This window comes from Miniopterus natalensis, chromosome 1 (genome assembly GCF_054644295.1).
Source record: "Miniopterus natalensis isolate mMinNat1 chromosome 1, mMinNat1.hap1, whole genome shotgun sequence".
NCBI lineage: Eukaryota > Metazoa > Chordata > Mammalia > Chiroptera > Miniopteridae > Miniopterus > Miniopterus natalensis.
In genome coordinates, this window is record NC_142081.1 from 199,603,833 (window position 1) to 199,630,143 (window position 26,311).

The 26,311-nt window shown below is 62.3% G+C and overlaps 1 protein-coding gene across 1 annotated transcript; it reads left to right on the forward strand.

The window, feature by feature from the left end:
- Positions 1-1,501: 1,501 nt before the first annotated feature.
- SH3TC1 (SH3 domain and tetratricopeptide repeats 1) lies at positions 1,502-25,076 on the forward strand. The gene is made up of 18 exons (XM_087817137.1): positions 1,502-1,585; positions 5,075-5,291; positions 5,854-5,931; positions 7,485-7,612; positions 8,935-9,040; positions 9,858-10,001; positions 10,277-10,487; positions 11,201-11,277; positions 12,063-12,258; positions 13,524-13,657; positions 14,707-14,748; positions 16,420-18,084; positions 20,134-20,314; positions 21,326-21,476; positions 22,342-22,464; positions 23,151-23,301; positions 23,695-23,891; positions 24,760-25,076. Exons 2-18 carry the CDS (start codon positions 5,123-5,125, stop codon positions 25,015-25,017), a joined length of 4,011 nt encoding a protein of 1,336 aa, XP_087673263.1. The 5' UTR covers positions 1,502-1,585; positions 5,075-5,122; the 3' UTR covers positions 25,018-25,076.
- The last annotated feature ends 1,235 nt before the right edge of the window (positions 25,077-26,311 follow it).

The following is a 26,311-nucleotide window of genomic DNA, read 5'->3' on the forward strand; positions in this document are numbered from 1 at the left end:
GAGAAGGGCTGGCAGGGTATGACGTCAGCCCATCTGTAGGTACCCACAGGTCCTGGTGCCACTGTAGAGGGGTGTGGGCGCCTGCCTCTGGACAGGGACAACAGTCTCACCCAGCAGAATGGCCCCAGGAGGAGTCCTCATGGTTTGAGAAGGTGCAGGGGGTCCTGCCTTTAGTGCTGTGGACGGGGCAGTGGGTCCTGCGCCAGGGCTTCAAGGGGGCCATGGGGGCTGGACAGAGAACTGGCCCGCTGGAGCAGACAGAGGGGAGGTGGGACGGAGCTGCAGGTGCCCGTGAGGAGGGGGCGGTGAGGCCGTGTCCTGGAGGGGCTCCAGGATGGGCTCCTGGACCTTGTTCAGGCCTCTCGGAGGCCGGAGGGATGGGCAGGGGGACTATGGCGATGGCAGTGCATATTGCCTGGGGTTGGTCAGAGAAAGGGCAGGTGGTAGGAGTGGGGGGGAGTGGGAGGCCATGGGTGGGAGCTGCTGGGCCTCAGTCAAAAGTAGCTTCTCTTAGAGCAATGGTCCTCAGCCCAGGTGACATGGCCCCCGGGGACCAATATCTGGAGATGTGTTTGTCACAGCTGGGTCGGCATCTGGTTGGCAGAGGCTGGGATGCTGCTGAAATTGTGCACACAGCAGCCCCTCCCCTGGACAAGGAGCCCTCTCTCCGGTATCAGCAGTGCCACGGTTAGAAACCCTGGTCTTGGGCCTCAGTGTCCCTAAGACATGGTTCCAGCTGATCTTCCAGTTGTCACTGGCCTTGGCATGTCACATGACCTCGCTGAGCCTCAGTTTCCCTGTCTGTAAATAGGCACATTTCCACTTAACTTAGAGGTTCTTCCCGGTGTTGCCAGGCCACAGGTGACAGTCACCTTCCCATTCTTGATCCCTAGGGCTGGGCTGGGGCCAGAGCTCGTACACCAGCAAGGGGGTGAGGGCAGACCTGAGGGCGCGGCTGTGGGGCTGCGGGTGACCCCAGATCAGTTCCTGCTTCCTGCCGGAGCCAACAGGAGGCCCAGTCCCATCTCCGCAGCTGCAAAACCAGGGGGGCCTGGATCCAGCCAGAAAGGAGGGAAGGAGAGCTGCAGGCTGACCCCCTCTCTGTCCCCAGCACAAGAGTCATCCTCAGTGGGCCTGGGTCTGCGTGTTGAGTGCGTGTGCACCTCTGCGTGTGCATGCACACGTGAGTGTGCGGCGGGTGGGAGAGGAACAGAGCGGGCTGAGGCTGGCAGGGAGGCTGGCAGCTGGCTGACTTCCCCAATCCCAGGGAGAGGCAGGAGCCTGGGTGTCCCCTGGCCTCCGCCCCAGCACCGGGCCGGGCAGCGGGCAGGCGGGAGGACTGGAGCTGGTCCAGGAAGGAGCTAATGACCAACTGGCGGCCTCCCCCGGGCCTGCCTCTTGCCACTGGCCCGGGCCGGGGAGGAAGTGGGGCAGGAAGCAGGGGGCGGTGGCCGCTGCGAGCAGTCAGCCAGGCTGAGGCGGCCCTGCTGCCTGGCCCGGAGACGGCCCTCGGGGCAGCCAGGGAGGAGCCGGGGCAGCTACCTGGCGTCTGCTGTCCCCGGAGCTGCCGCTGAGGAGCAGACAGGTATGCGGGCGCCGGGACAGGCGGGTGGCGGGGGTGACGGGGACCGGTGGGGGCAGGGGCGTGGCCGGGCCGAGCAGGCATCCCCCACAGAGCAGGGTCTCGCCACCGGAGGATCCAAGACTAGCCCGCGGTCCTTCACCTTCTTGAAGACTTCTCTGAGACTTTGGGATTGGGGACCGCAGACCTGGAGTCTGGGGAGCCCAAGGGCCGTGGGGCCAGTCAGAGCCCAAGAATGCTGCCAGTGCTGACCGGCAGTGGTGGCGCCTGGTCACGACGGCAGGTTTGATAAAGTACCGTGATGGCGCCCAGTGACAATGGCAGGGCTGACGGAGTGCCTGGCTCCCGTGACCTGGCCACTCGGAGGTCACCATCCCTGGGCCTCTTTTCCAGCATCAAATCGGGGCGAGTGCTTTGACCAGGGGCACCAGCCAGAGAGTCATAGGGAAGGACACAGGCCCAGGCCTCCTAACACGAGGTCCTGCCCCAGGCTTGTGGCCTGTGGACACCACTGAGACCCCTTCAGAGCCCTGGACCCTGGCTCTGACTGCGAGGACTTCCAACATTTTGTAGCTGGCGAGGCTCGTAGAACTGACGGCCGACAGGGTAACAGCGGGGGGTCAGTGGTGCCGGCTGGAGCTGGGGCCCGGAGCTGCCTACACGTGGCCGGGTGCGCGTGGGGTGGCCTCCTAGGACCCTGTGCGAGGAGCCGTGGCTGAGCCCGTGGTTAGAGGCAGGCGGGGGTGAGGTAGGTGTGTCCAGTTTGGGGCAGGTGGTTGAGTGCTCGACTCAGACCCACCCAGATTCAAATCTCACCTTTCAAATCTTGCTGAGCCTCAGCCCAACCATCTGTGAAATGGGCACAGGGACACCCCCTCCCCCAGGCTGTCCTGAGGATTGAATGGTGGCAGCTGCTGTTATGTGATTGTCACTCCGCTGTGGATGCTGATGACGCTTCCTGTGTTGGGTGTGTGCCAGCATTTGATGTGACCGAAGGCCTTTAGATCTGATCACAAGGACACCCCGATGTGGGTGAGCTTGACCCTGCCTCACAGTGGACAAAGTCGAGGCTCAGAATGTGGGGTGGACGAGCATGCTTACAACAGAGATTTACTGTCACTGGCTGGGGGCCAGAGTCTGAAATCAAAGTGTCAGCAGGGCCACCTCCCTCCCCAGCTCCGGGGAGGCGCCTTCCTGCCTCTTCCAGCTCCTGGTGGCTCCCGGCAGTCCTGGGCCTATGACCACCTCACTGCAGTCTGTCCTCTGTGGTCATGTGGCCTCTCCCTGAGTCTGCGTGTCCCTCCTCTTGTTCTAAGGACACTGGTCACTGGGTTCATGGCCCAGCCTACTGCAGTGTGGCCTCATCTGCAAAGACCCGATTTCCAAATAAGGTCACCTGCTGAGGTTCCGGGTAGACATGGGTTTGGGGGGACACTGTTCACCCCAGTACAGGGGCCACCAGACAGGTGCTTCTTGGTGGAGGGGCGAGGTCTGCATGGGCTCTCGAGTATTTGTCTAGCACGAGCCCAGTGAAAGCTCCGGCCAGACCCCCAAACCCCTTCAAGACTGGATTGGAGCCATCTCCTCCCCCATAGACCCCTATTCATTAGACACCACCTGTAGCCCAGGAGCCCCCTCATCTAATCCATCAACCTCCTCACGAGGCGATGTTCTCAGTCCCATTCTCCGGCGAGTAGACTGAGGCGTGGAGCGATCACCCAGCCCGCTGACCCCAGGGTCTGGGTTCCAGGGCCACATTCCCCCCGGGGGGGGCTGGGCTGGGGCTGCAGGCCGGTAGTTCACCTGGGCTGTCCCCACAAGCTGAGCAAAGAGGCTCGGGGCTGGAGGAAGAAGGATCTCCACAGGGCAGCCCGGGGTGACCCCGCCAGCTGCCCCTTGGGAGAGTCCGGGCGGCCACTTCTGCCCTTGGAGCCGGCCGCCCGCAGGCCGAGGGAGGCCATTTCAGGAACCGGGGGAGGGGAGGGAACACTTCCGTGGAGATGGCACCCACTTCCTCATCGCTGGATGTCACTGGGAACCCCGAGCTTACAGTTGTCACCGGCAGCCCCTTCGCAGGTGGGAAGTTCCCTGTGCCAGGCCCCTGTCCTCAGGCCCCTGTCCCCAAGTGCTCAGGGCAGGCTCACGGTGGCCCCTGGTGCACAAGCGATGGGCCGGTCCCACCCCTGGGGGAGGCCAGGACGGCAGGCACAGGCCCTGGATGTGCCCCGTGCCCGGCTGCGGGAGCAGCTGCTCCATCTCAAGGGGGACATCGGACATGGCTCCTCAAGGACCAGGTGACAGAGAGGGGAGGAGGGCAAGGAGGGGTGGGGAAGGCATCAGGAGGCAAGTGGTGAAGGGTCCGGACCCAAGCGCCCTGATAAGATACCTCCTGGGCCTCAGCAGGAAGAGCAGACAGGTGGCAGTCGGGCTCGAAGCCGTGGCTCCCTGGTCCCAACAATGCAGACGGAGGGGACGTATCTGATCCCCATGTCTGTGGCTAAAGTTGGAGCTCTGCCCTGCATTCCTCAGCCCCCCCCCTGGGCTCCACTGTCCCTGTCACCCTGTGCCTGTGTTCTCCCATGTCCTCCAAATGCTGACGAAGCCCCCAACCCCCGGAGCCGGGTCTGTCCGGCTGTAAGGGCTGTCTCACCCCTGACCCTGGAAGGATGAGGCCAGATGACCAGCTCCTGGGGGGGACCAGCTGGGGAAAGCCCCTGGGGGGGGAGTATCCTTTCTGCCTGGGCCTCTTTCACTTCCCTGCCCTCCGTCACCTGCTTCCTTCTCCCCCAGGACCGCCTGGGACATGGCCTATTTCCTGACAAACAGGACGAGTTCCGGGGACCCTGCCGTGTCCTGGCCTCTTCCGGGGGGAGAGAGGAGCCCTCTGAGCTGACTCAGGCTCCGGAGCTGATACAGCAGGACCATGACCTCGTGGGAAACCTGGCTCACTGAGGCCTGTGGGACATGGGACTAAACAGTCATCTCTCGGGGGACGAGCTGTCTCCGGGGCCCTCGTTTCAGCCCTTGCTGGCTGGCTGTGTGCTGAACTTACCCACAAAGCACGGTCCATATAAGCGACAAGGACAGTGGGCTCCCTCTTACCATTCGGTCCCTCACTCACATACCATCCAGGGTTCACAGCCACGTGCTGAGTGGGATCACGTGGCGGGCTCTGAGCTCTTTCCTTGGGGTCTAGATGACCCCCCGCCTGCAAGGACACCCACTGCCTGGCCAGGTGGGTTCTGACCAGACCACCACGCACACACTGGCACTTGGCTTCAACAGCCTGTCCCAGGGGGACTTGTGCTCATCGGGGAGGAAGTGACCAGTGAGCAGACCCCTGAAGGCTGAGCAGGGCCCACCCGGCATGGAGGGGCTGGGGGCGTCTCTCCTCTCGACCCCAACTCTGGCGGCAGCGTCCATGCTGGTCCTGGCGGCCTATCTTCCGGGAGAGGACGTCGCTGTGACCACCTCCCTCTCTTCTCTCCGCAGCTGCCAGCCAGGCATGCCGAGCCCGCGGCCCTGAGGCCACTGTCCATCATGAAGGACCCGATGGAGGTGGCCGCCGAAGAGCCCGCCTCAAAGGAGAGGGTGACGGCAGGGCCCTTGGGCGGCAGCGATGGTGACAAGGTCCAGAGAGTGGCTGGGAGCGCGTCGGTCGGCTGGACACGAGCAAGACCTGAGGAGGCCCAAGCTCCGGGCAGAGACGGTGAGTGTGAGGTCCACCTTCTTGTCCCAGCTGCCAGAGCCACAGCCCATGGCCACAGCGCCTTCTGCACCGTCACGTGTCTGTTGAAAGAGACTAACTGCGTCACCCCTGCGCAGACGAGACTGCAGAGGGGATGGGGTTAAGGATCTCCAGACGGCGAGATTACCCTGAGGTCGGCGTCAGAGAGAAATCAAAGGCCGGGCCAGGAGCCAAGGGATGCGGGCACCTCTAAAGCTGGAAAGGCCAGGGTCCGATCTCCCCCTGGAGCCTCAGAAGGAGGCTCTGCTAACACCTTGACTTTAGCCATCAGGACCCTGTCACACTCCTGTGGGCTGAACTTGGGCTGGTTTCTTACTCAGGCACCTTCCCCCTGAGCTTGTGACCCTGGCTTGTCTGGCCCCCTGGCTTGTGACCCTGCAGGAAGGGAGCTCAGTGCACTGCAGCTTGTAGGGCTGTGGAATCACCACTTTTGTTCCAGAAGTACCTGGGGGGGGGGGGGGCGGTCTGTGTCGGTGGAAGTGGCCTGTTTTCACCTGAATCTCACATACCTGCTCTGTTACAGGTGCTGCTCCACCCCCGGGCATCTCAAAACGACAGGCCTCCGGGGCCCTTCCTGGCCAGAGGGGACCATATCCCACAGGTAGACATCCTTGGGCATTACACCACACAGCGGGGTTCATCCAGACTGTGGATGTGAATATGGGATCCCTGCCCCAGTGATGTTCTCTCCGTGGGGGTGGGGGAAGGGGCTCATTAAATGCTGATGCCGAGGTTCTGCACCCTGGTTCTGATTTCATCAGTCTGGGGTAGGGCTCAGGACTCTGCATCCCACAGGGGCCAGAAGCTGGGTTCACCTGCATTTGCAAAGGGCTTCCCTGTACTTTGCATCTGCTCAGAGAGGGGGACATGGCCCTAAAGGCCACGTGCAAGGGAAGGGACTCTGGTGGGAGGGTGGAGTGGCAGGCGGGACATGGTAAGAACCAGACAAAAGGGGCCACTGTATTGTGGGACCAGCAGAGGGAGGGGAAGAGCCCTCAGGGAGGTGTCCAAGGGCTGGTTCCAGGGAGGTGGCTCCAAGGAAGGGGGGGCTCTGAGGAGGGGCGCAGATTTCTGCAGGGTATGGATTGTGGGCAGCCCTGGGCAGGGGCAGGGGAATAGCACCTGGGCTCCAGGCGGGGAGGCTTAAGAATCTACCCCTTACCCTGGAGACCCCACCCCTGACCCCCAGCTGTGCAGGACATGAAGACCCCATTGTTGGTGGTGTCTCACCTTTGCCTGTCCCCCCACTCTCCTCTCTAGTGGTCAGTACCCCTGTGGTCACCCGGTGGATCAGGACGACTTGAGCAACAGGGCAGATTATCTGGGACTTGAAAATCCAACCCTGCCCTTTGCCGGGAGTGGGAGGGTCACAGCTCAGAACCAGCCTGAAATGCTGGGCCAGCGTCCTGCTGGGCGTGGGGGGAGTGGGCCTGACCCAGTCTCCGGAACTCTCCAGAGTCTCTGCCACTGGCCTGACCTCCACAGGAGGGGGGCAGTTAGCTCCAGGGCCCTTTGCTAGAATGTTCTCAATCAGGTGCAAGGTCTGTTCAAAGGGTATGGGACTCTCTCTCCTTCCCTCTCTATCCCCCCCAGAAGCCCCTGCTCTGGGGGCTCCTGTGCTCTGGAGGCCTCGTTGGGGATGGGGGGGGGCATATGAGCTGAGATCTGCATCTTAGGGAGCCAGCCAGGCCTGCATCGCAGGGAGAGTCAGTGGGGCTCACGTGGATCCACGTGGCCTGTGATGGAGGGAGGCGGGAGTGGCCTGAGCAGGGCTGGGGATGGGAAAGAAAGGGAAGGAGCCGGGTCTGAGGTGGGGTGGAGGGGCCTGTGGGTTGTCTGCTGGAGGCCCGACGGCCCTGACTGGTGCTGAGGCGGTGGGAGAGGTGGGCTGGAGGTCTCAGTGACTCGGGGCCACGTGCCGAAACCTCGCTTGGCGCCGTCCTGTCCTGGGACGGGAGCAGGAGTCGGCTTCCTCCCATCACTCCAGGATGGATGTAACTCACTTACCACGAAATAAACTGGAGCTCAGGGGCACGGGAACCGTGCAGGTGTCCAAGGCAGTGCCTGACGTGGGCATTGACCCACAGGGTCCCCTGTGCATGGGCTGGGCTCCCAGGGGAGGCCGACTGCCTGACCTCAACCTGCTCCCTCCAGACCTGACCCTGCAGCTGCTGGCCGTGCGGAGGAAGAGCGGGCTGCCAGACCCGGGGCTGCAGCAGGCCCTGCGCGCCCGGCTCCGCCTGTTGGAGACCGACAGCTGGGAGGTGGCCCGCACTCTCGGGGTGAGTGGGCTCCTCCAGGGTCCTGGGGGACCTGGGTGAGCACAGGGGTAGGGGGCCCGGCTTAACAACAAGACAAGGGAGGACTGTGCAGAGGAGACCTGGTAGGCCTAGCAGGAGGGTCCCTGAAGTCCAGGCCTCCGAGGAGCCAAGGCCATGGGCAGGGGTGGCCGTCCTCTACCTCACCTGTGGTGGCATTGTGTCTTGTCCCCACCTGCTCTCCTGGCTGGCTGGCTCCAGGGATCACCCATCACTCCCACAGGCCAAGCCGTGCATGGGCCACCGTGTTCCCAGTGTCCCCCATTCCTTTCTCCCACGCCCTCCACCCCGCCAGGACTGTGAAAGTCTCTTTATGGGGTAAGAAGAGCTGTGTGAGCTGCTCTTAATCCCTGATTTTAGCGAGCCCGCCCCCTGGCCTCCGCAGGATGAACAGTCCAACAGGAGGCTGGTAGAGGAGGGGGCTGGGCCTGGGGACCCCTCCATGGTGCAGGGCTTGGGGCTTAGGGACAGATGGCCACCATCTGACCTTGCGGTCAGCCCAGCCTGGCCTCGCCCTGGCCGATGCCCCTTAGCCTCTGTGAGCCCGGCTTCCTGAGCTGCATGTGGGGTGATTAGAATTATTACCGAGGGAGCCGGCGTGAGGATCCCAAGAATAGCACCACGAAGCCCCCGCACGTGCTGGGCAGTGGGGCTGCCCCTTATGACCCAGGCAGCTGTGGTTAAGCACAGTGGCTCTGGGTTGAACCCCTGCTGTGCCACCTAGTGAGGGTCAAGCAAAGGGGAGGACAATAGCCCCCACACACACACTCCCTGTGTGAGTGACCCCCCCACCCAGACTTCCTGAGGCCTGAGTGACCCAGGGTCCGCTGGGGTAACTTCAGTGCCCCGTCACCACCGCCAGGAGTGTTCGGGGTAGGAGTCAGAGGGGAGGGCATGCTGGAGTCGGAACTGAAAATGCTGCAGGTGGGCGGGGAGGAGAGGTCTGGCTGCACAGGGCTGAGCGCAGCCTCCTGAGCCCGCAGGACCCGGTGTCGCTGGTGAGGAGGGATGGAGGCAGTGGGGGAGGGAGTCATGGGTGGGGGGGTGTCCAGGGCATGGAGGTCCCAGGAGCTCCAGAAAGAGCAGGTGTGGTACAGGCACTGGGGAGCCACAGCTGGCTTGAGAACAGGAGGGGAGCAGCCCAGGCTGTTGAGGAGTCAGCTCTGTATGGGTGCCCGGACCAGGGTGACGTCTGCAGAATGCTTCCATTGTATGACTGTCACCCAGATGGTGAAATGCCCCAAAGCCACAGGGACCATTTCTGATTTCTGCTTCCTCCCTGTTAGGAGCTATCAGCCAGGCTGCTATCTATCCACAGTGACCAGGATCGGATCTTGGTGACCTTCAAGACTTTCGAAGAAATCTGGAAGTTTTCCACCTACCATGCCCTTGGTAAAGCCATGCCCTCCCAGAGCTGGTGATGGGGACACCCCTTGCCAGACACTTGTCACACACCAAGTGTTTATGTTACAAATCAGGGCTCTAGAGTAGGTTAGTGCGCGATGGCCTCTCGGGGAGACTGGAGGAGAGTGTGCTCTCCTGTGCTCAGGTAGGGGCGCTGGCGATGGGGGGATGCTCCAGACGCTCCCGGCCTGTGCTGCATGTGTACTGGGCCAAGTTTCCTCACTCCCCCCAGCTCTCTACCGCCCAGCTCTGCTGACCAGCCTGACTGGCCAAGCACAGACCAGGAAACATATCTGAACCCCGACCACAGTGCTTGCTTTCTAGAATATTCCTCATTCTATGGGGAGGCATTTGCAGGGTATCCTGGGGACCTTGCTTCACCCCCCCCCCCACTCCAGTCCCCAATCTGAAAGCCGAGGAAGCTTGAAAATAAGAATCAGAGCGACCATTTCCTGAGTCTGTGGGGGGGCAGGGAGGACAGTGTTAGCAGTGCCAGGGCCCCCCCACCCCCAGTGTACATGATCTGGGAATGCGCTCATCCCATCTCATAGAGGAGGAGACTGAGGGTCCTAGAGGAAGGGACTTGTCCTTGTTTAGCCTTCCCAAGGCACCGGGAGGTCAAATAAGTTGTCCACAGTCACAGCTGGCCCACCTGCAGCTCAGACAATCAGGTGGCCTGCCTGGTTTGGGGATAGTACTGTGAGTCCCAAAGGCTGGGCAGGGTGTCCCCCCGAGCCTGTTCAGTGCAGGACTCGGCCAATACTCCGGGAGCCCACTCGTGACCAGGGACCCGTCTGGTCCCCAGGCTTCACGCACCACTGCCTGGAAAACCTGCTCGTGGACCAGGCCTTCTGGCTGCTTTCACCCAGTGAGGACGAGACGGCCATCCAGGTCCACGTGGACGAAGAGGCCTTGAGGCTGACCCACGAGAGCCTGCTCATCCAGGAAGGTGAGCCCTGCGCAGGTGACAGGGACTTTGTCTGGCTCCTTGCTGTGCTGGGGACTCCTGGGGCCTTGGGCAGCAGGAAGGCTCTGGAGGTGCTGGCATGCGCTCAGAGGCCGGGGGGGATGCGTGGGTCCTGCCTGCAGAGATTGGGGTCGGGGGCTCTTGCAGATGCCACCTGCACACCTGTGTCCTGAGGGGGATGAGTGGATCCCGCCTGCAGAGCTATGGCTGCCTCTGTGTCCCGCCACCCTGAATGACCACCCTCTGTCACTTTGAAGGGCCCTTCTTTGTCCTGTGCCCTGACCACCACGTGAGAGCGACGACTGTCCCCCAGGGTGCAGGGTGGGACCCCCAGCCCCTCAGGCGGGGTTCAGGGGCACCCCAAGGAGAAGCAGCTCCGGCCTCGGACTCCTCGGCGCCCAGCCTCAGCTCCTGCTCCGAGGAGGCGGCGGCAGGGGAAGCAGCAGAACCTCTGATCCCGTTTCATCAGTAGGTACCGACCTTTTCTTGTCTGCTTCCTGTCGGGCCTCAGAGACGCCCTGGGCCCTGGGCCATCCGTGGGCAGGGGTGGGGGGAAGCGTGAGCCCAGGCAGACCCCATGCTCCTCCTGCTGCTTCCTGGCTCACTGTGTGACAGATGGCAGGACACTGACAGCCCCCGGCCTGGCCGTCCTGGGACGGGTGCCGATGGAGCCCTGGCTTCATAGCCTGCTTGTTCTGGGAAGCTTCTCAGGGAGCCACCCAACGTGTGCCCGCAGCAGGGAGCACACAAGAATCTGTGCCAATGTTAGCCAGGCAGAGAGGGCCTGGGGGAGGCCAAGCTCCTGCTCACATGCTGACTATGGGCCTAAGTTTGGCTGGGAGCTTCCCAGCAGCCAAAGCAAAGAGAGAAAGTTGATCTCTGATGTTTGGTGTCCCTGAAATTTCAAGCTGAGGCTCAGCTTCTCACCTGGAAAATAAAGGGAGGTCCCCAGGGACATAAGCCTGAGGAAGGGCTGGGGCACATGAGGCTCCCTGGAGGCAGTGCCCCACCTGGGCCTGAAGGCCACACACCAGGGCAGGTGTGTGTGTGTATGTGTGGTGGGGACAGGAGGTAGGATCTGCATAAGTCAGTGGGAGCTGCTAACTTATCCAGTCTCTGCACAGTTTCAATCCCCCCAAATCTGAAATCCTGCAGCAAAGGCCTCCCTCTCCCCATTCCAGATGGGCTCTCAGGGTCCCCTGGGACCCCTTCGAAGACTCTGTGGGTGGACCTGTGGCGCCAGACATTCAGCTGATGGGTAAATGTTTCCACTGGTTTTTCTCCCCCAGGGATCGGGGGGGGGGGCGGTGGTGAGGAAGGGCAGGCACCAGCATTCTAGAAGCTTCTGCACTCACCGGAATGCTCCCCGAGGCAGAAGACACAGCTAGAATTCTCTTTAGTCACAAGGCGATAACTGAGGCTTGAGGCCTGTCAGCTGGTGCAAACTCACAGCCCATAGCAAAGCCAGCAGGGTCCTGGTCACTGCCCCTCAGTGTGACTTCCGCAGACCATTCAGCTGTCTGCGGCCCCACCTCAGACACTTCTGCCCCTGGGATGGGACAGGCTGGGATGGGCTGGGCTGCAGCCGGACTCACCATCAGCACTAACACTGCTAGGCCCCTGGGCTCCTGGACAGCATTTTTGCTCAGCCCCAAGCTGGCTAGTGCTTGGTGGCCTTGTGTCCCTGTTATATGGCCATGAGGCCCCCTGGGATAGGTGAGAAGGACCCCTGTTTGTAGCTGCATGCGTCCTGAGTGGGCCTTGGCCTGGCCTCCCTGGGTGGGATGGAGGCAACGCCCTAGCCTTGGAGGCCAACACCCGCGGGCCAGGTTTATTCAAGTCTCCGTGCCTCAGTTTCTCCCCATCAGCATGGGGACAAAACACCCTCTCTGAGGACCCCGTAGATGTCCTGCCTCTCACGGCTGGTGCCCAACGCCAGGCCGGTGCCACGTGATCCCACAGCGGGGCTGCGTGTCCCTGGCCTAGGGCCCCCCACCGCCCGCCCAGCCCCACTCCCGCTGACCCTGTGCCCTCTTCCTGCAGCCATGGGCCTGGCCTCCGCGCTGGCAGACTACCAGGGCTTGGGGCCCGAGGAGATGACCTTCTGCAGTGGCGACCTCATCGAGATCCTGGGCGCCCGGGTGCCCGGCCTGCCCTGGTTCCTGGGCCGGCACACGTCCTCGGGCCAGGTCGGGTTTGTGCGGACGAGTCTTGTCAGCGTGCAGGGCCACGCGTCTGAGTGAGTGGCTGAGGCCCTGCCCCGCCCTGAGCCCCACCCCTTCACCCGTGGGAACCCTGCTGCTGTCTCCCTGCCTCACAGGTGACAAACCTGGACTTGGTCCTGGACCACGCCTCCCAAGTCTGCACCCAGCTGTGTCACCAGGCCTGGAGCTAGCCCAGGCTGCCATCCCCTGTCCCCAGGGCCCAGCGTCACCTTCCTGTCTGGGCCCCTTCCATCTTCGCTCCCATTGCTGCCAGTGGTCTTTCTCTGAGATGCAATGTTTTCCCTCCGCTTGAGTGTCCTGGGGCTGACATAATCTCAGACTCAGGGAAATGTCACAGCGAGAGCCTGAAGTCCCTGGGCACCCTTCACCCAGATGGCCCAAGCGCCCATGTGATGACATTCGCTGTCCCTTTTCTCTCTACTTCCAGATTTTTCTAAACCCTCTGCAAACATGATGTCCTTTACTCCTAAATCAGTCAGTGTTTCCAAAACCAGGACGTCCTCTCACATAACCACCATCTGACTGTCAAAGCCAGGGAATTACCTCCGACACTGCAGACCGCATTCGGCTCCGGCCAGTTTCCCACAATGCCCGCTGTAGCTGGAGAAAATTCCAGACCACGGGGTTCATCTTGTCCCCTTCACCTGAATCAGTTACCTGGTCTTCCTTGTCTTTTATGACACCGATTTTTTGACATGTATTTTGTTGAATATCCCACAAGCTACTCTAAGGTTTTCTTTACCTTCTCAAAACAGAGCCCTCTAAGTTCAAAGTACTTTTCAAAGTTTCACATTCTGCAGGTAATTTAGTCCTAAAACGGCCTCCTACTTCCTCCCTCCCTCCATTTCCTCCTGTCTTCCCTCTCCCTGCCCTCACAGAGCACACGCGTGTTTGTGTTGGGTGCTGTGGAAGCACCGTGGGGCTTGTGTGAGCTCAGTGTGTAGAGGGATCAGCTCTACCTGTGCCATCACGGCCGGCTCCCAGGGGGAGGGGTTTTTGGAGTTGGGCTTTGAAGGCTGCCTAAGAGCTCACCTTCCCAGGCTGCCGTGACCTACTGTGTGTGTCACAGCCATTTCTGCTCCCGGGCATCTGCTGCTGGCCAGGCCGGGCTCCCTGGAAGGCAGGGTCTGTTTGGTTTTTGTTTGTCATCCGGGGTCTTCACTGCTGCGCACACAGTAGGTGTGCAGGGACTGCTGTCATGTGAAGGGGTGGAGCGGGTCTTCCCTGTGCGGCGTGTGCTCTGGACACACGCGATCGTGAATGAAGCCTCTCTCTCCAGGTTGGACAGCGTGATTTTTCTCGCTGAGGAAGAGCGGTCCTTCTTCAGCCGGGAGGGCCGCTTCTCCGAGGAGGGCGCCAGGCAGCTGCTCAGGAGGATGTCGGGCACGGACATCTGCTCGGCCTACAGCCTGGGTAGGTGTGGATCCGGGGGGCCTGGCCCGACCAGGGTGCCACCTCCTGAAGACGGTGCTGTCCCCACGTCGCCTCACCCCGTTCTTGGGGTTTTCCTGCGTGCTGCAGTGCAAGGCGTGGATGAAGGAAGTGCGTCACAACCATGAGGACAAACACGACACAGGGGACAAGGCCGGACTCACGGCTTTGTCCCGCGGGATGCATGCCCGCACGTGTACATGTACCACAGAGACACATGCACATGCGCACACCCTTACACGTATACACATACATATGCACACACACCCACGTGCAGACACACAGACACACCCAAACACACACGTGCACATATAGCTACCCATCCACGCACGTACACACGCATACACCTGCACAGACACACACGTACACACATCTCTGCCTGCTTGCGAGCACGCGTGGCAGGACCTTTCCCGCCAGCAGCAGGCGAAGCTTCCCAACCACCCAGGCCTGTTTCTCTTCCTAACCAGGCGAACTCGCACTTGGCCTTGGCGTAGCGAGGCCTTAGCCGGCCGGTGTGCGGTTTCTTCCCTTACCCAGGAAGCCCCACTGGGACCCCACTTGGGGGAGGCATCCGGGGCTCGGCCTCTCTCCGCTGGACGCCACATAGCCTCCCAGGAGCTGTGTCACCACAGCTGACATGGTTTACCCTGTGCATGTCTCTTTACAGCGCTTTCTCATTTGTTTCTATGGCGACCCAGTGAACTGCCAGTGTCGCCCACCCTAAGGCGGTGGGCACCGAGGCTTGGGGAGGCGCTGCCCCTGGGATGAGGGGTCGGAGTCCATGGCATCGAGGGTGGAAGCCGCAGCCCCTCGTGGGGGATGGTGCCCTGCAGGGGAGCGGGGGGGGGGGGGGATGGACCCTGGAAAGCGCGGCTTCTCGCCCCCTCACCCATGGGTCCCATGAGCCCCACCGCCCCTCACCAGTGCTGGAGCTGGGAGTATCACCATCCTGGTGTCCACCTCAGCACGACACGGCCCTGGGTCCCAGGGGCACTGCTGGAGGCTGACACTTCTCTCCTCCCCCTTTGCAGACAGACTAGGGGAAGCTGAGGCTGAGCAGCCAGAAGGACAAGGTGGGTTCCTCCCATGCGGCACGGGGCTCCTCTGGTCACGGTGGGCCTCGGGGGTGACGCCAGGCAGAGGCCTCGGAGCCGGCCCCCGTGGGTGCCGGTCATAGACCTCGCTCCTCCATGGGAGCGGGCCGGTGGGAGGGGGGAGTCCTGCCCTGGAGGCTGGATGAGCTACAGGTAGAGCTCCCTCCACTGGGGCAGCCCCCCGCCCTGTCCCCAGATAAGGCGGTGTCCCCTCCGCGTTGAGCCCACGCCCAGCCCTGGGCTGCTCTCAGCCCCCAGAGCAGCTGACGCTCCCACAGGCTCTGCGTTAAAGCGCTCGGGTGCTGAGTTTGGAGCTTATGCTGGAGAAGTAAATCCCTCGAGGGTCTGCTCCTTCCCAGAGGGGCCGGTCCAGGGAGAGCCCCTCCTCCCCCTGAACAGGGGGTCTGCACTGGGGACGGCCCAGGACATAATGTCCCAGGTCCCTTTGAGGATCCTTGAGAGCGGGATCCGTGAAGCACTAACACGGAAGGGCCACCTTGGGGTGTCGGTGAGAAGCCCCCCTGCCCCCGGGGCTGTTCTAAGGTCGTCCCGTGAGCCTCTGCCGGGTGAGAACAGGGGTGAGGGCTGCAGGCTCGCCTTCCTGGAGGAGGGGGCATTTCACACCCTGCCAAGGGGAGCACACACCTGGCAGAGCCCATCGGCCGCGCCGGACGGGGGCGTTTTCTCAGCAAACCAAACGTCTGGCCGAGTCGGATGCTTTCCACTGAACCACACCCAATTCTTTTTCCTATTCCCGGACTTCGCAGACTAGTAAGGACACCGCTCGTTCAGAACATTTTTTACGTGTGAATGTGAAACAGAGGAGCCTTTGCTGGCTTGTTGCTCCCAGACACATGCCCCTCTAAGCGCTGTTTCCCAACAGGAAACGGAGCTGTTTGCTCTGACGCTGGGCTAGCCTTTGGGTTCGGGCTGTTCCAAAGCCAACAGCCCGGGTGTCCCCAGCTCCTCCAGCTCCTGGCCCTTGCTTTTATTTTTAACCCTTTAGATTAAAAATAACCCTTTAGATTCTCAGACCAGCTGAGGTGAAGGTGGAGCCTGGGGTTCTGGGAGCCAGCCCCGCTCTTCCCTGCACGAAGTAGTCCCAGGCTAGGAAGGGACCTTCCTCTGCCCCCCCGTGGGTGGCTGGTTCTCTCAGTTCTGTGGGTGGCTTTTGAGCTCAGGCTGATCCCTTCCCCTGATTGGCTCTTGAGGATGTCACAGGGGTGCCGGCACCTGGTTGGAGGCCTGAGGTGCTGACATTCACACGTGGGCAGTTGCAGCACTGAATGGATGCCCTGTTAAGTGGCTTTGAATCTTTCTAAAGGGAAAGGGGGTCTGAGTGGTCACAAGGCTAGGACACTAGTCTCCTGAAACTGCTTTTGAACAGGAAAGAATTAAGCAAAGAAGGCCATGTGGTTACTTGACCCAAAGGACCTGTGTTCTCCCTATAATCATATGACAGAGCTCCCACTGTGCGCAGGGCTGCCACTGTGTGCTGAGCGCCCACTGTGCGCTGGGTGCTGGCATTCCCTGGGGAGGCAGTGTCTGCCAAGTGCCGCCACAGGGGCACTGCGCCCGGGGAGGGATGTCCCTGTCCCATCCTGGACTCAGATCAGACTCTAACCCACCTGGGGTTTCGGTGACTTGCAGAAATGCCTCCACCTGGCCTGCACCCAGAGCCGCATGAGACCCTGCAGAAGGTGAAGGACATTCTACAGCAATGTAAGTCCTGCCACAGCTACCCCGAGGAGCCAGTGTCCTGGGGTCTCCACACAGTGTCCAGCAGTGTGAGCTCACCGGCCACCGAGGAGCCTTCCTTCTCCCTGGACGTGGAGGACGACTGGGCGGACCCGGAGGCCCTGGGCCCCCTGCTGCGGTTCCTGGACAGTCCTGGGTACGAGGCCAGCTTCCGTGGCCTGTACGACCTCTCCCTGCCAGGGCTCAGCACCCTGTTCTGTGGCTTCACCGACGAGGAGGAGCTGGCCGGGTGCCTGGCGCAGGCCCGGGGGGTGGCCAAGAAGGCGGACCTCCCCATGGCCCTGGCCAGGCTCTGCTTCCTCCTGGGGCGGCTGTGCGTGCGGAGACTCAAGCTGTCCCAGGCCCGGGTGTACTTCGAGGAGGCCCTAGGGGCTCTGGGGGGCCACTTCGGTGACCTCTTCCTGGTAGTAGCCCTGTATGCCAACCTGGCCACCATCCACCTGAAGCAGAAGAACAGGGAGAAGTGTGGGCAGGTGGTGCCCAAAGCCTGCGCCCTGCTCCTGGGGTCGCCCGGCCAGGTCTGTGGCACGGAGGCCGAGGCGGAGCTCCTGAGGCACGCTCTGCGGAGGGCCATCGGGGCCCGGAGTCCGCAGGCCGAGGCGCGCGCCTGCTTCCTGCTGGCCAAGCACCAGGTCCGCCTCAAGCAGCCCGAGGCCGCCCTGCCCTTCCTGGAGAGGCTGCTGCTCTTGCACAGGGCCTTGGGGCGCCCGGACGCTGTGTGGCCCGCAGACTGCTACCTGCTCCTGGCAGATGTCTACAGCAGGAAGTGCCTGCCTCACCTGGCGCTCAGCTGCACCAAGGTGGCCTCGCTGCAGACTCGGGGCTCGCTGGCCACCTCCCTCAGGAGCGTGGACCTGGTCCTGCAGAACGCACCCCAGCCCCACCGCCTCCCCTCCCAGATCGCTCACTACCTCAGGCAAGCGCTGGCCTCCCTGGCCCCAGGCACGAGGCTGGCATGGCGCGGTCCCCTCTATGCCAGCCTGGCCCAGCTGCACAGCCACCACCGGCAGCACGGCCGGGCCATCTCCTTCATGATGCGGGCAGTGGAAGCCGACGCTGAGATGGGCAGCCGCCTGGTTGTGGACCACCTGGTGGCCCTCGCCTGGCTGCACATGCTACACAGACAGAGCCCGGTGGCCGTGGACATCCTGCAGTCTGTCCTGGATGCAGCGGTGGCCACTGTGGACCAGGAGGGAGTGATCGCCAACATGATCGCCATCGCCCTGAAGAGGACGGGCAGGACCCGGCAGGCGGCCGAGGGCTATTACCGCGCCCTGAGCATCGCCAAGGGCCTGGGCCAGCTGCAGAACCAGGCAGTGGTCCTGGCCAACTTCGGGGCCCTGTGCCTGCAGGCGGGGGCCAGGGGGCTGGCCCAGCACTACCTCCTGGAGGCCGTGAAGCTGTTCTCTCGGCTGCCCAGCGGCGAGTGTGGCCAGGACTTCACGCAGGTGCTCCTGCAGCTGGGTCACCTGTACACCCTCCAGGCCCTGGCCCAGCAGGGCAAGTGCTACTACGAGTGGGCCTTTCTGGTCGCCGTGGAGATGAACCACTTGGAGAGTAAGTGCCACCCACCCCTGCTCCGGCTTCCTGGAAAGAACGTGTTTTCTTTCGTCTCTGGTCAGAACGCACCTGGGGTGTGAGAGTCACTGGTGGGCGGCGGTTTTTCCACCACCGAGAACAGCGAGCAGTGGAAACCCGCAGCTGTGTGCAGGTGCTCAAGGGTCTTCCCACGCTGGGCCAGATACCAGCAGGGCCGCAGGTTCATCTCAGTCCGCCTGGTGCATCCTGCTTCGAGCACTGCAGTCCCCTAGCCTGGGCACTAGCAGAGAGGAGCTGTGTGGGCCTTGAACTCTGGGTGATTTAGCTGGTGCATCTGCTGGGCAGCGGATGGCCCTGCACACCAGTCACCTCCTGGGCGCTGGGCAGTTCCCAGGGCCAAGGAACAGCTGGCTTTATTAACAGTCCCTTGTTGTGCAGGGACACCAGCCTCCGGGCTCTGGGCTCTGGGCTCTGTGCAAGGCTCCACATGCAAACAGGACCCTAGCGGTTCTCATGGGAAACCAATGCTCAGGCCACGAGAACCACAAAGTGAGTCCTCAACGTGGTGATGTACAGCGCCTGCCCTTGACACATGGATCAGGGAAGGCTGTTTAGTCTGGGACCTGCGGGTTAAAGAGGGTGCTAACCAGTCATAGGAGAGGTATGGGGAGGGGGGGGAAGAAGGTGCAGCTTATGCAAAGGCCCTTGGGTGAGTGAGGTGGGCTGTGCACTGAGGTGCAGGGTTTGGGTGGGACAGGTGAAGGGTGGTGAGAACCTCGATTGGGGGCCTAGGCAGGGGCAGGAGAACCGGGCTGTGGTTTGGCATTTCCCCTGAGAGCACTGGGGAGCCACCGAAGGCTGTAGCACACTCACTGAGACCGGCAGAGGGCCCTCTGAACCTCCAGGAAGAACCAAGAGCTGGGGGTCCAGGGACCTGTGGCCTCGGGGAGGTCCAGGTGGTGCTCGCCAGTGGCCCCTGTAGGCCTCTGAGAAATCTCCTATGGGGCCCCCGGGGCACTCGGAGATTCAGAGTTTGCGGGGACCTGGGGATCATGTTGTTACCCCCATATTGAATAGAGAGGAGACCGAAGGCTGGGGTGGTGCCCAGGGTCACCCCGTGCTTGCTCTGGGCCCTTTTTTGGGCTGTTTCGGTCGTTTGTGTGCTTTTAGGCATTTTCCATTTCCTCTAACTTGTTCACATACAGCGGTGCACAGTGCTCGGTGCCCATCCCCTCACCCTGTGCGACCGGTGTCCCTGGTCATTAGTGTCCCTCTCACTCCTCACTTGAGAGATTGGCATCGTCACTCTTTTTTCCTGGTCCGTCTGGCTAAAGATTTGTCCACTTTTTGGGGGGGGAGGTTAATCCTCACCTGAGGATATTTTTTTCATTGCTTTTCAGAGTAGAAGGGAAGGGGGGAGTGAGGGGGAGAGAGAGATCCATGTGACAGAGACACATTCACTGGTTGCCTCCTGCACAGGGCGGGCAGGGAACCTGCAGCTGAGGAACCTGCCCTTGACCAGAAATCGAACCCACGACCCTTTGGTGCGTGGGCCGACGCTCCGACCCCTGAGCCACAGTGGCCAAGGCTGGAAGCCTGGATTCTTGACAGAGCTTTGGCTCCTGGATGCCGGAGGCCAGATTTTGAACCCTGTCTCCACTGCGGGCCGGTACTCAGCTTTGGACTCAGTTTGTCCCCCTGCCACACAGGGGTGTGGGCGTCCCGCCCTGCAGCTCAACGTGAGGAGCTGTTGACCAGAAGGAGCTCTGGAAACAGCGTCCTGGTGCCCTGGGAGAGCCTGGCCAGGACCGCAGGCCTGGGCCTTGTGAAAGTGGGCAGTGCCGTCTCTCAGGCACCCATGCCCGCCCTGCCTGGCCCCGTCGCCATCTGCTCGTCGCTGTGTGACGTCCAATAGGTGACCTGGCCTGCCTGAGCTCAGTGTACAGCCTGCGATGGCCCCAGCTCACAGGGGTGTGGGAGAGGCAGGCATGCAGCCGGGGCCCGTGAGCCCCGCACACAGGGCTGCGGTCAGTGACGGTGGCTTCCTCCCTGTGTCCCCCTGCCCAGGCCAGCTGCGAGCCGTCCAGCGGCTGTGCCACTTCTACAGCACGGTCAGGCCCAGGAAGGCCCAGTGCGTGGTCTACCACGAGTTCCAGCTCTCGCTGGCCCGAAGAGTGGCCGACAAGGCGCTGGAGGGGCAGCTCCTGGAGACCATCAGCCAGCTCTACCTTTCCCTGGGCACTGAGCGGTGAGCGCCGGCCCCACGAAGCGTAAGGGTCACGAGGACGCTGGGCAGCCTCCCGGGGGGCCTTTCCTTGGGGACCATTGCCTTGGGGGTCGCACTAATTAATGCCCGTGACACAGGAGTCCCATGACACTTGTCCTCGGCCCCCCTGTTTGCACAACTCCCAGGGGAGGCAGAGCCTGTGTCTCTGGGCTCTGCTCTCTGCCCTGGTGGCTTCTGTAAGCTGCCCTGTGCCTGCCCGAGTCGGCTCCTACCAGCTCAGCTCCCGTAGGGAAGCAGCCACCTGTGCTCGGAGGATTCTCGCCACCGGCTCCCCCCAGGGTTTCGGGGTCCTGTGTCCCTCGTGAAGCCCACTCTGAGCTTCCTCCCCGGGTGTGGAAAGGGACACCCAGAGCAGGCAGCATGCAGGGCCTGGCATCGTCACCAGCGTGCCCCTCGGGGTGGGGCTCACGGAGAGCAGGAAGGAGCCGGCTTCCACAGAGCTTGGCAGGCCAGTCCCAGGCCTCAGTTTCACAGCATAACCAACGGGCCAGTGCCCTGGATCAGTGCTTCTCAAAGTGGCCCCTGGACCAGCAGCATCCACAACACCAGGGACTTGCTGGAAATGCACATTCCCAGGCCTCACCCCAGAATTAGAAACTTGGGGAGCAGCACCCTGCCATTTGCATTTTACAGCCCTCGGGGTGGCTCTTGAGCCTCTGGCCTAGACAATCTCTAAATTTCTGCCCAGTGCTGATGTTTCCTGCTGCACCCGGGGAGGTCAGGCGCCTGTGGGAGGCGGGCGCCCCTCCCAGCCACGCCCATGTTTCCCTCCAAAGAGCCTCCTTTATCTTTGCCACGTGAGCTGTGCAGCTCGTGTTCACGCAGCTCTCCCACCCGCCTGGGAGGGGCAGGGTCTGTCCCCACTCCCAACAGTCCAGGCCCATTGTCACCCGACCTGCCCTGGGAAGAGCCTGGCACCTCCCATGCGCCGGCGGCCTGGGGGCTTCGTCCTGAGCATCCTGTCTGACTCAGGGCCTACAAATCAGCGCTGGACTACACCAAGCGCAGCCTGGGGATCTTCATCGACCTCCAGCAGAAGGAGAAGGAAGCCTACGCCTGGCTGCAGGCCGGGAGGATCTATTACCTCCTCCAGCAGAGGGAGCTGGTGGACCTGTACATCCAGGTGCGGGGGACGCTGGGAGGCCCGCAGTCCCTGGGAGGCTTTTCCCTTTTGAGAGCCTGCTGTGAACCCCCCTGGGCCGGGTGGAGGCTCCCAGGTCAGGAGCTGTGGCTGCGGGGAAAGGCGCCTCCCTCAGACAATGCTGGCTTGGGGCCCTGGGGCTGTGGTGGAATCGGGGTGCAGAGAGGAGCCGGAGGGTAAGTTTCTATCCGTCTGGGGTCACTGAGGCTGGTTGGAGCTGCAATGAGTGGGGGCCGGTGCCCATTGAGGAGGGTGTATTCCAGGAGTAAGACGCACAGGAGGGTGGCAGGTTTGGGGACTGCAAGCAGTAGGGTATGTATGGGTGGCAGGCAGGGGCTAGTCTACTCATTCAGTCAGCTGTATTTGTTGAGCACCTACTATGTGCCAGGCATTGTGCCAGACCCAGGACCCAGCGGAGAAGCTGACAGCCTTAGTCCTCTGGTGGGACAGGCGGGCAGACATGCCACCAGGGGTGCTAAGGGTACAGAGGGAAAGTAGTGGAGGCAAAGGGGCCAGCATGTGGACCCCTGTGAGCCTGGAGCAGGCCATGGAATTCGGGGCCAGCTCTGAACCCTGTGCCCAGCTCCTCAGCAGTCCACGCCTGCTGGCTCCGGGGCCTCACCTGGACAAGCCTCCTCAAGGGACACCAGTGGGTGACCATGACCTCAACATGCACAGGACCAGTCCCTCCTGAAGTGTGTGAGAGGGAAGAGGGCCCCCATTCACGTGCTTTTGCAGCTCAAGGGTCCCAAGGTGGCTGGGAGGTGGCTGGGAGGTTCCCACCAGGTGGGATGGTCACCTGCCCTGCTAGAGACTGGGTCTCATGAGAGGTCCCGCACCCCCGCAGGTGGCACAGAATGCAGCCCTGTACACAGGGGACCCCAACCTGGGGCTGGAGCTGTTCGAGGCAGCCGGAGACATCTTCTTCAACGGGGCGTGGGAGCGGGAGAAAGCTGTGTCCTTCTACAGGGTGAGGGCCCAGGGGCGATGCGGGAGCCCAGTGGGGGTCCCTGGGCGGGCAGAAGCCCAGGTGCAGTGGGGCAGAGGCCTCCCAGAAGGCAGGATCACCCCGTGCATTGTCTGGGATGGTCATGTCCTAACCCCCGACCCCAACCTAGAGGGACAGAGAAAGGAAGTGCTGTTTAAAGGTCACCGGCAGCTTCAGGCTGCAGTGTGCACCCCAATCATCAACAACCCTGGGCATGCATCCCCATTTCACAGATGAGGAAACAGGCTCAGAGAAGCACAGGGCTCCATCTTCATGTGCCCTCCAGGGAGGGCAGCTTCTCCCCTCCTGCCGGCCCAGCTCCTGGCCTGCGGCTCAGCCCGGGGTTCAGACAGATTTGGCATTTTCGGAGCACAGAGGGGCATTGGACCCTCCTGGGTAGCCCCCACTGTCCAGGAGGGGAAGGCTGGTCTGGGTTATGCAGTGTAGACAGATGAGCTGCAGGTCACACCCCAGCTTGCTCATGGCAGGTGGCCCTAGGGCGTCAGGACCTCTCTGAGCTGACCCTTCTCTTGGGGACAGAGCTGTGTAAGGATCCAATGGGGCAGTGGGGTGGGCGGCTCCCAGGACTATGTGGGGCTCTGAGGAGAGTCCTGGGTGTGGGCAGGCCGAGGCAGGAGGAGGCCTGACCCGCCCACCTGCATGGGCAGGACCGGGCGCTGCCCCTGACGGTGACCACAGGGAACAAGGAGGCGGAGCTTCGTCTGTGCAACAAGCTGGTGGCGCTGCTGGCAGAGCTGGGCATGCGGCAGGAGGGCCTGGAGTTCGCCCACATGGCCCTGGCGCTCAGCATCACCGTGGGTAAGCCCTGTGCCCCTGGCCTTTGCCTCTGAGGTCGGGAGGGTGGGGGCTGAAGGGGAGAGAGAGGCTGGCCCGGGATGCTGTGGACTCCTCCAGTCTGCAGGCTGTATGACCTTTGGGGTCTCCTAGTCAAAAATAGTAACCAAGGCACCCCATCCAGGTGGCTATGTGCAGGCTCAGAGCTGGGGCCTCCAAACCCTCCACTTCGCCACACCCCCGAGGTGGGCGGGGAGCAGGCATGGTTCGGCCCACTTTACAGGTGGGAAAACTGGGTCTCTGGACAGGAAGCGCCTGGTGGGAGCTCTGAGGCGGCATTGGCCGGGTGCTCCCGATTGGCCTGTGCCCCCCCGCCCATGCAGCATGTCCTCACGCGTGGCCCTCCCGTGTCCCCAGGGGACCGTCTGAACGAGCGGGTGGCCTACCACCGGCTGGCCGCCCTGCACCACCAGCTGGGCCACGGGGAGCTGGCGGAGCACTTCTACCTCAAGGCGCTCTCGCTCTGCAGCTCGCCGCTGGAGTTCGACGAGGAGACGCTGTACTACATGAAGGTGTACCTGGTGCTTGGGGACATCATCTTCTACGACCTGAAGGTGGGCGCGGGGAGGGGAGGCGGGGGGAGGGGGGAAGGGGGGTTTGCACTCAGGCCCCAGAGGCCTGGGTCCAGGTCCTCAGTCTCAGTGAACCCCAGACCCCAGAAGCTCCACCTGCCAGGTCAGTAGACGCTCAGAGCTCCCAGGAGGGCCAGGAACAGCTGCCTCTGAAATAGGGGTGGGTGTCGGGGGGGGGGGGCGACCCGTCAAAATAGTAAGGACTGCTTCCAGAGGTGACAGCTGGGTGGCTGTGAGCTGGGCCCCGCCTGAGGAAGGGCCGGGCCATGCCCACATCAGTGTGGACAGGTGCTGGAAGGACAGGAGCTGAAATGGCCCTGGGCCGGGGTGGGCCCTGCAGGGGGCTCTCGGAACAGTGGCCAGACCCCACCTCAGCCCAGGGGGAGACTACAGATGTCTTCCAGAGGGTCAGAGGCCCCGGACTGAGGGGTAAAGAGGCACTCAGCCGGTGGGGTGGGGGAAGGGGACAGGGTGACAGTCCCTGGCTCCCGGGTGGGAAGGGGGAGACACAGTGGGCTCCGGAGTGCGGGGGACACCCGGGGCAGCTAAGCGCCGGCCTAGACCCCCGCAGACCTCCAGGTCCGACCCATACATGAGCCCAAGTCCACCTTCAGGCAGCCCCAGGGGAGCAGGTGGGCTCCTCCCAGGAAAACACTCAGGGGCTGAGTCCAGAGGCACCTCTGTCGCTGGCCTCACGGGGTCCCGCCTGCCGCAGGCTCCGGCGGTGTGGTGACCAGTGTGGGGTGGAGACGATGATGGCAGGCATGGGAGCAGCTTTGGGGAGATGGGCTCCACGTGTGCCCCGGCCCAGGGTCAGTGAATGTGAGCTGGTGGTCCCCTCCCCCAGCAGGACCCGTTCGACGCGGCCGGGTACTACCAGCTGGCACTGGCGGCAGCCGTGGACCTGGGCAACAAAAAGGCGCAGATGAAAATCTACACGCGCCTGGCCACCATCTACCACCACTTCCTGCTGGACCGCGAGAAGTCCCTCTTCTTCTACCAGGAGGCCAGGACCTTCGCTTCCGAGCTCAACATCCGCAGGATCAGCCTGGCCCCCCAGCGGAGCTGGGGACGGGCACCCTGGCTGGCCTCTGGCCACCCGCCCTGAGGGCCTGTCCTTGGGGAGTGGGTCCTGGTGGCTCACTTTCTGGGAAATAAAGGAAGGGGCCAAGTAGCAATAAATATTTTTTGCAGTCACCTCAAGTCTGTAGGCCCCCTCCTGGGGCCACCTGTTGCTGCACCCCATCCTCAGGTATAACTGGGGAGGCTGTGGGTCCAACAGACCCAGACCAGGTCCCCTGCCAGCCACTCTCGGGGTGGCCTTGAGCTAGTCCCTCCCCTCCTCCCTTCTCAGAGCCTTCGCTGTGTGTCGGGCAGTGTGCTCTGTGGGATCTTCCAACCTCCCTGTGAGGCCGGGACTTTTGTGGTCCCCCTTTTACAGCAGAAGAAACAGAGGACCAGAGAGGGCAGGTGCCTTGCCCACTGCCACAGAGCAGGCGGGTAGGGGCAGAGCTCCAGAGCTCAGTGCAGGGAGCACTGCAGTGCCCTGCCAGCCGCCAGGAGGGATGTGTGGGGTCCACTCCTGGGCTGCCCACCCCCTCCCTCCCCGCCTGCTCCCTAGCAAGTGGCCGAGGGCAGGAATCGAGGCATTCCCATTAAATTCTCTCCCTGATTTACAGGCAGGGTCACCAAGGCTCGGAGAGGCGTGTCCAGGTGGTTCTCACACGCCCGGCACTGTTCTGAGCTCCCCTTTTGCTTCGTTAATGAGGCGAAATTCACATAACATACAATGAACCATTTCAAGTGACCAGTCAGTGGCACTTTGTCATTCATGATGCTGTTCAGCCACCACCTCTGTCTGGGTCCAAAATGTCATCACCCCAAGGAAACCTGTACCCATGAAACAGTCACTCCTCACTCCCCTCTCCCAACACCCACATTTAACAAAAGGGGAAACCAAGGCCTGGAGAGGGACTCACCGGTGGGCAGAGCTCTGGTTCAGTCCTTGGTCCTGCACCCAGGAGGGGTGGCAGAGCCCAGAGGCCCCATGGGAGGGGGCAGGGAAGATCCATCATCTTCCTTTCTCTGCTCCTGGGGCACCTGGAGCCCCAGAACCTGCTTGGCTCCGAGGGGGCCTGCAGAACCCCCCAGATTTCTCCCACCAGGGGGCAGCAGAGAGCTTTCCAGAACCCAGGCCAAGGTGAAGGAACAGGTCCCAGTAGAGCTGCTGGAAAACCGTCTAACTTTGACCTCAATCTGCCTTCTCTGCGGCTGGGTTTGGAAGTGGGAAGGAGGCCGCACTGTAATTGAAAACACGAAGGCCTGAGGAAGTTCCCGTTATGATAACCCCGAGGCCACAGTCCCTGAGGTCACCCACTGGCCAGGTAGCACCCCAGGCCTGC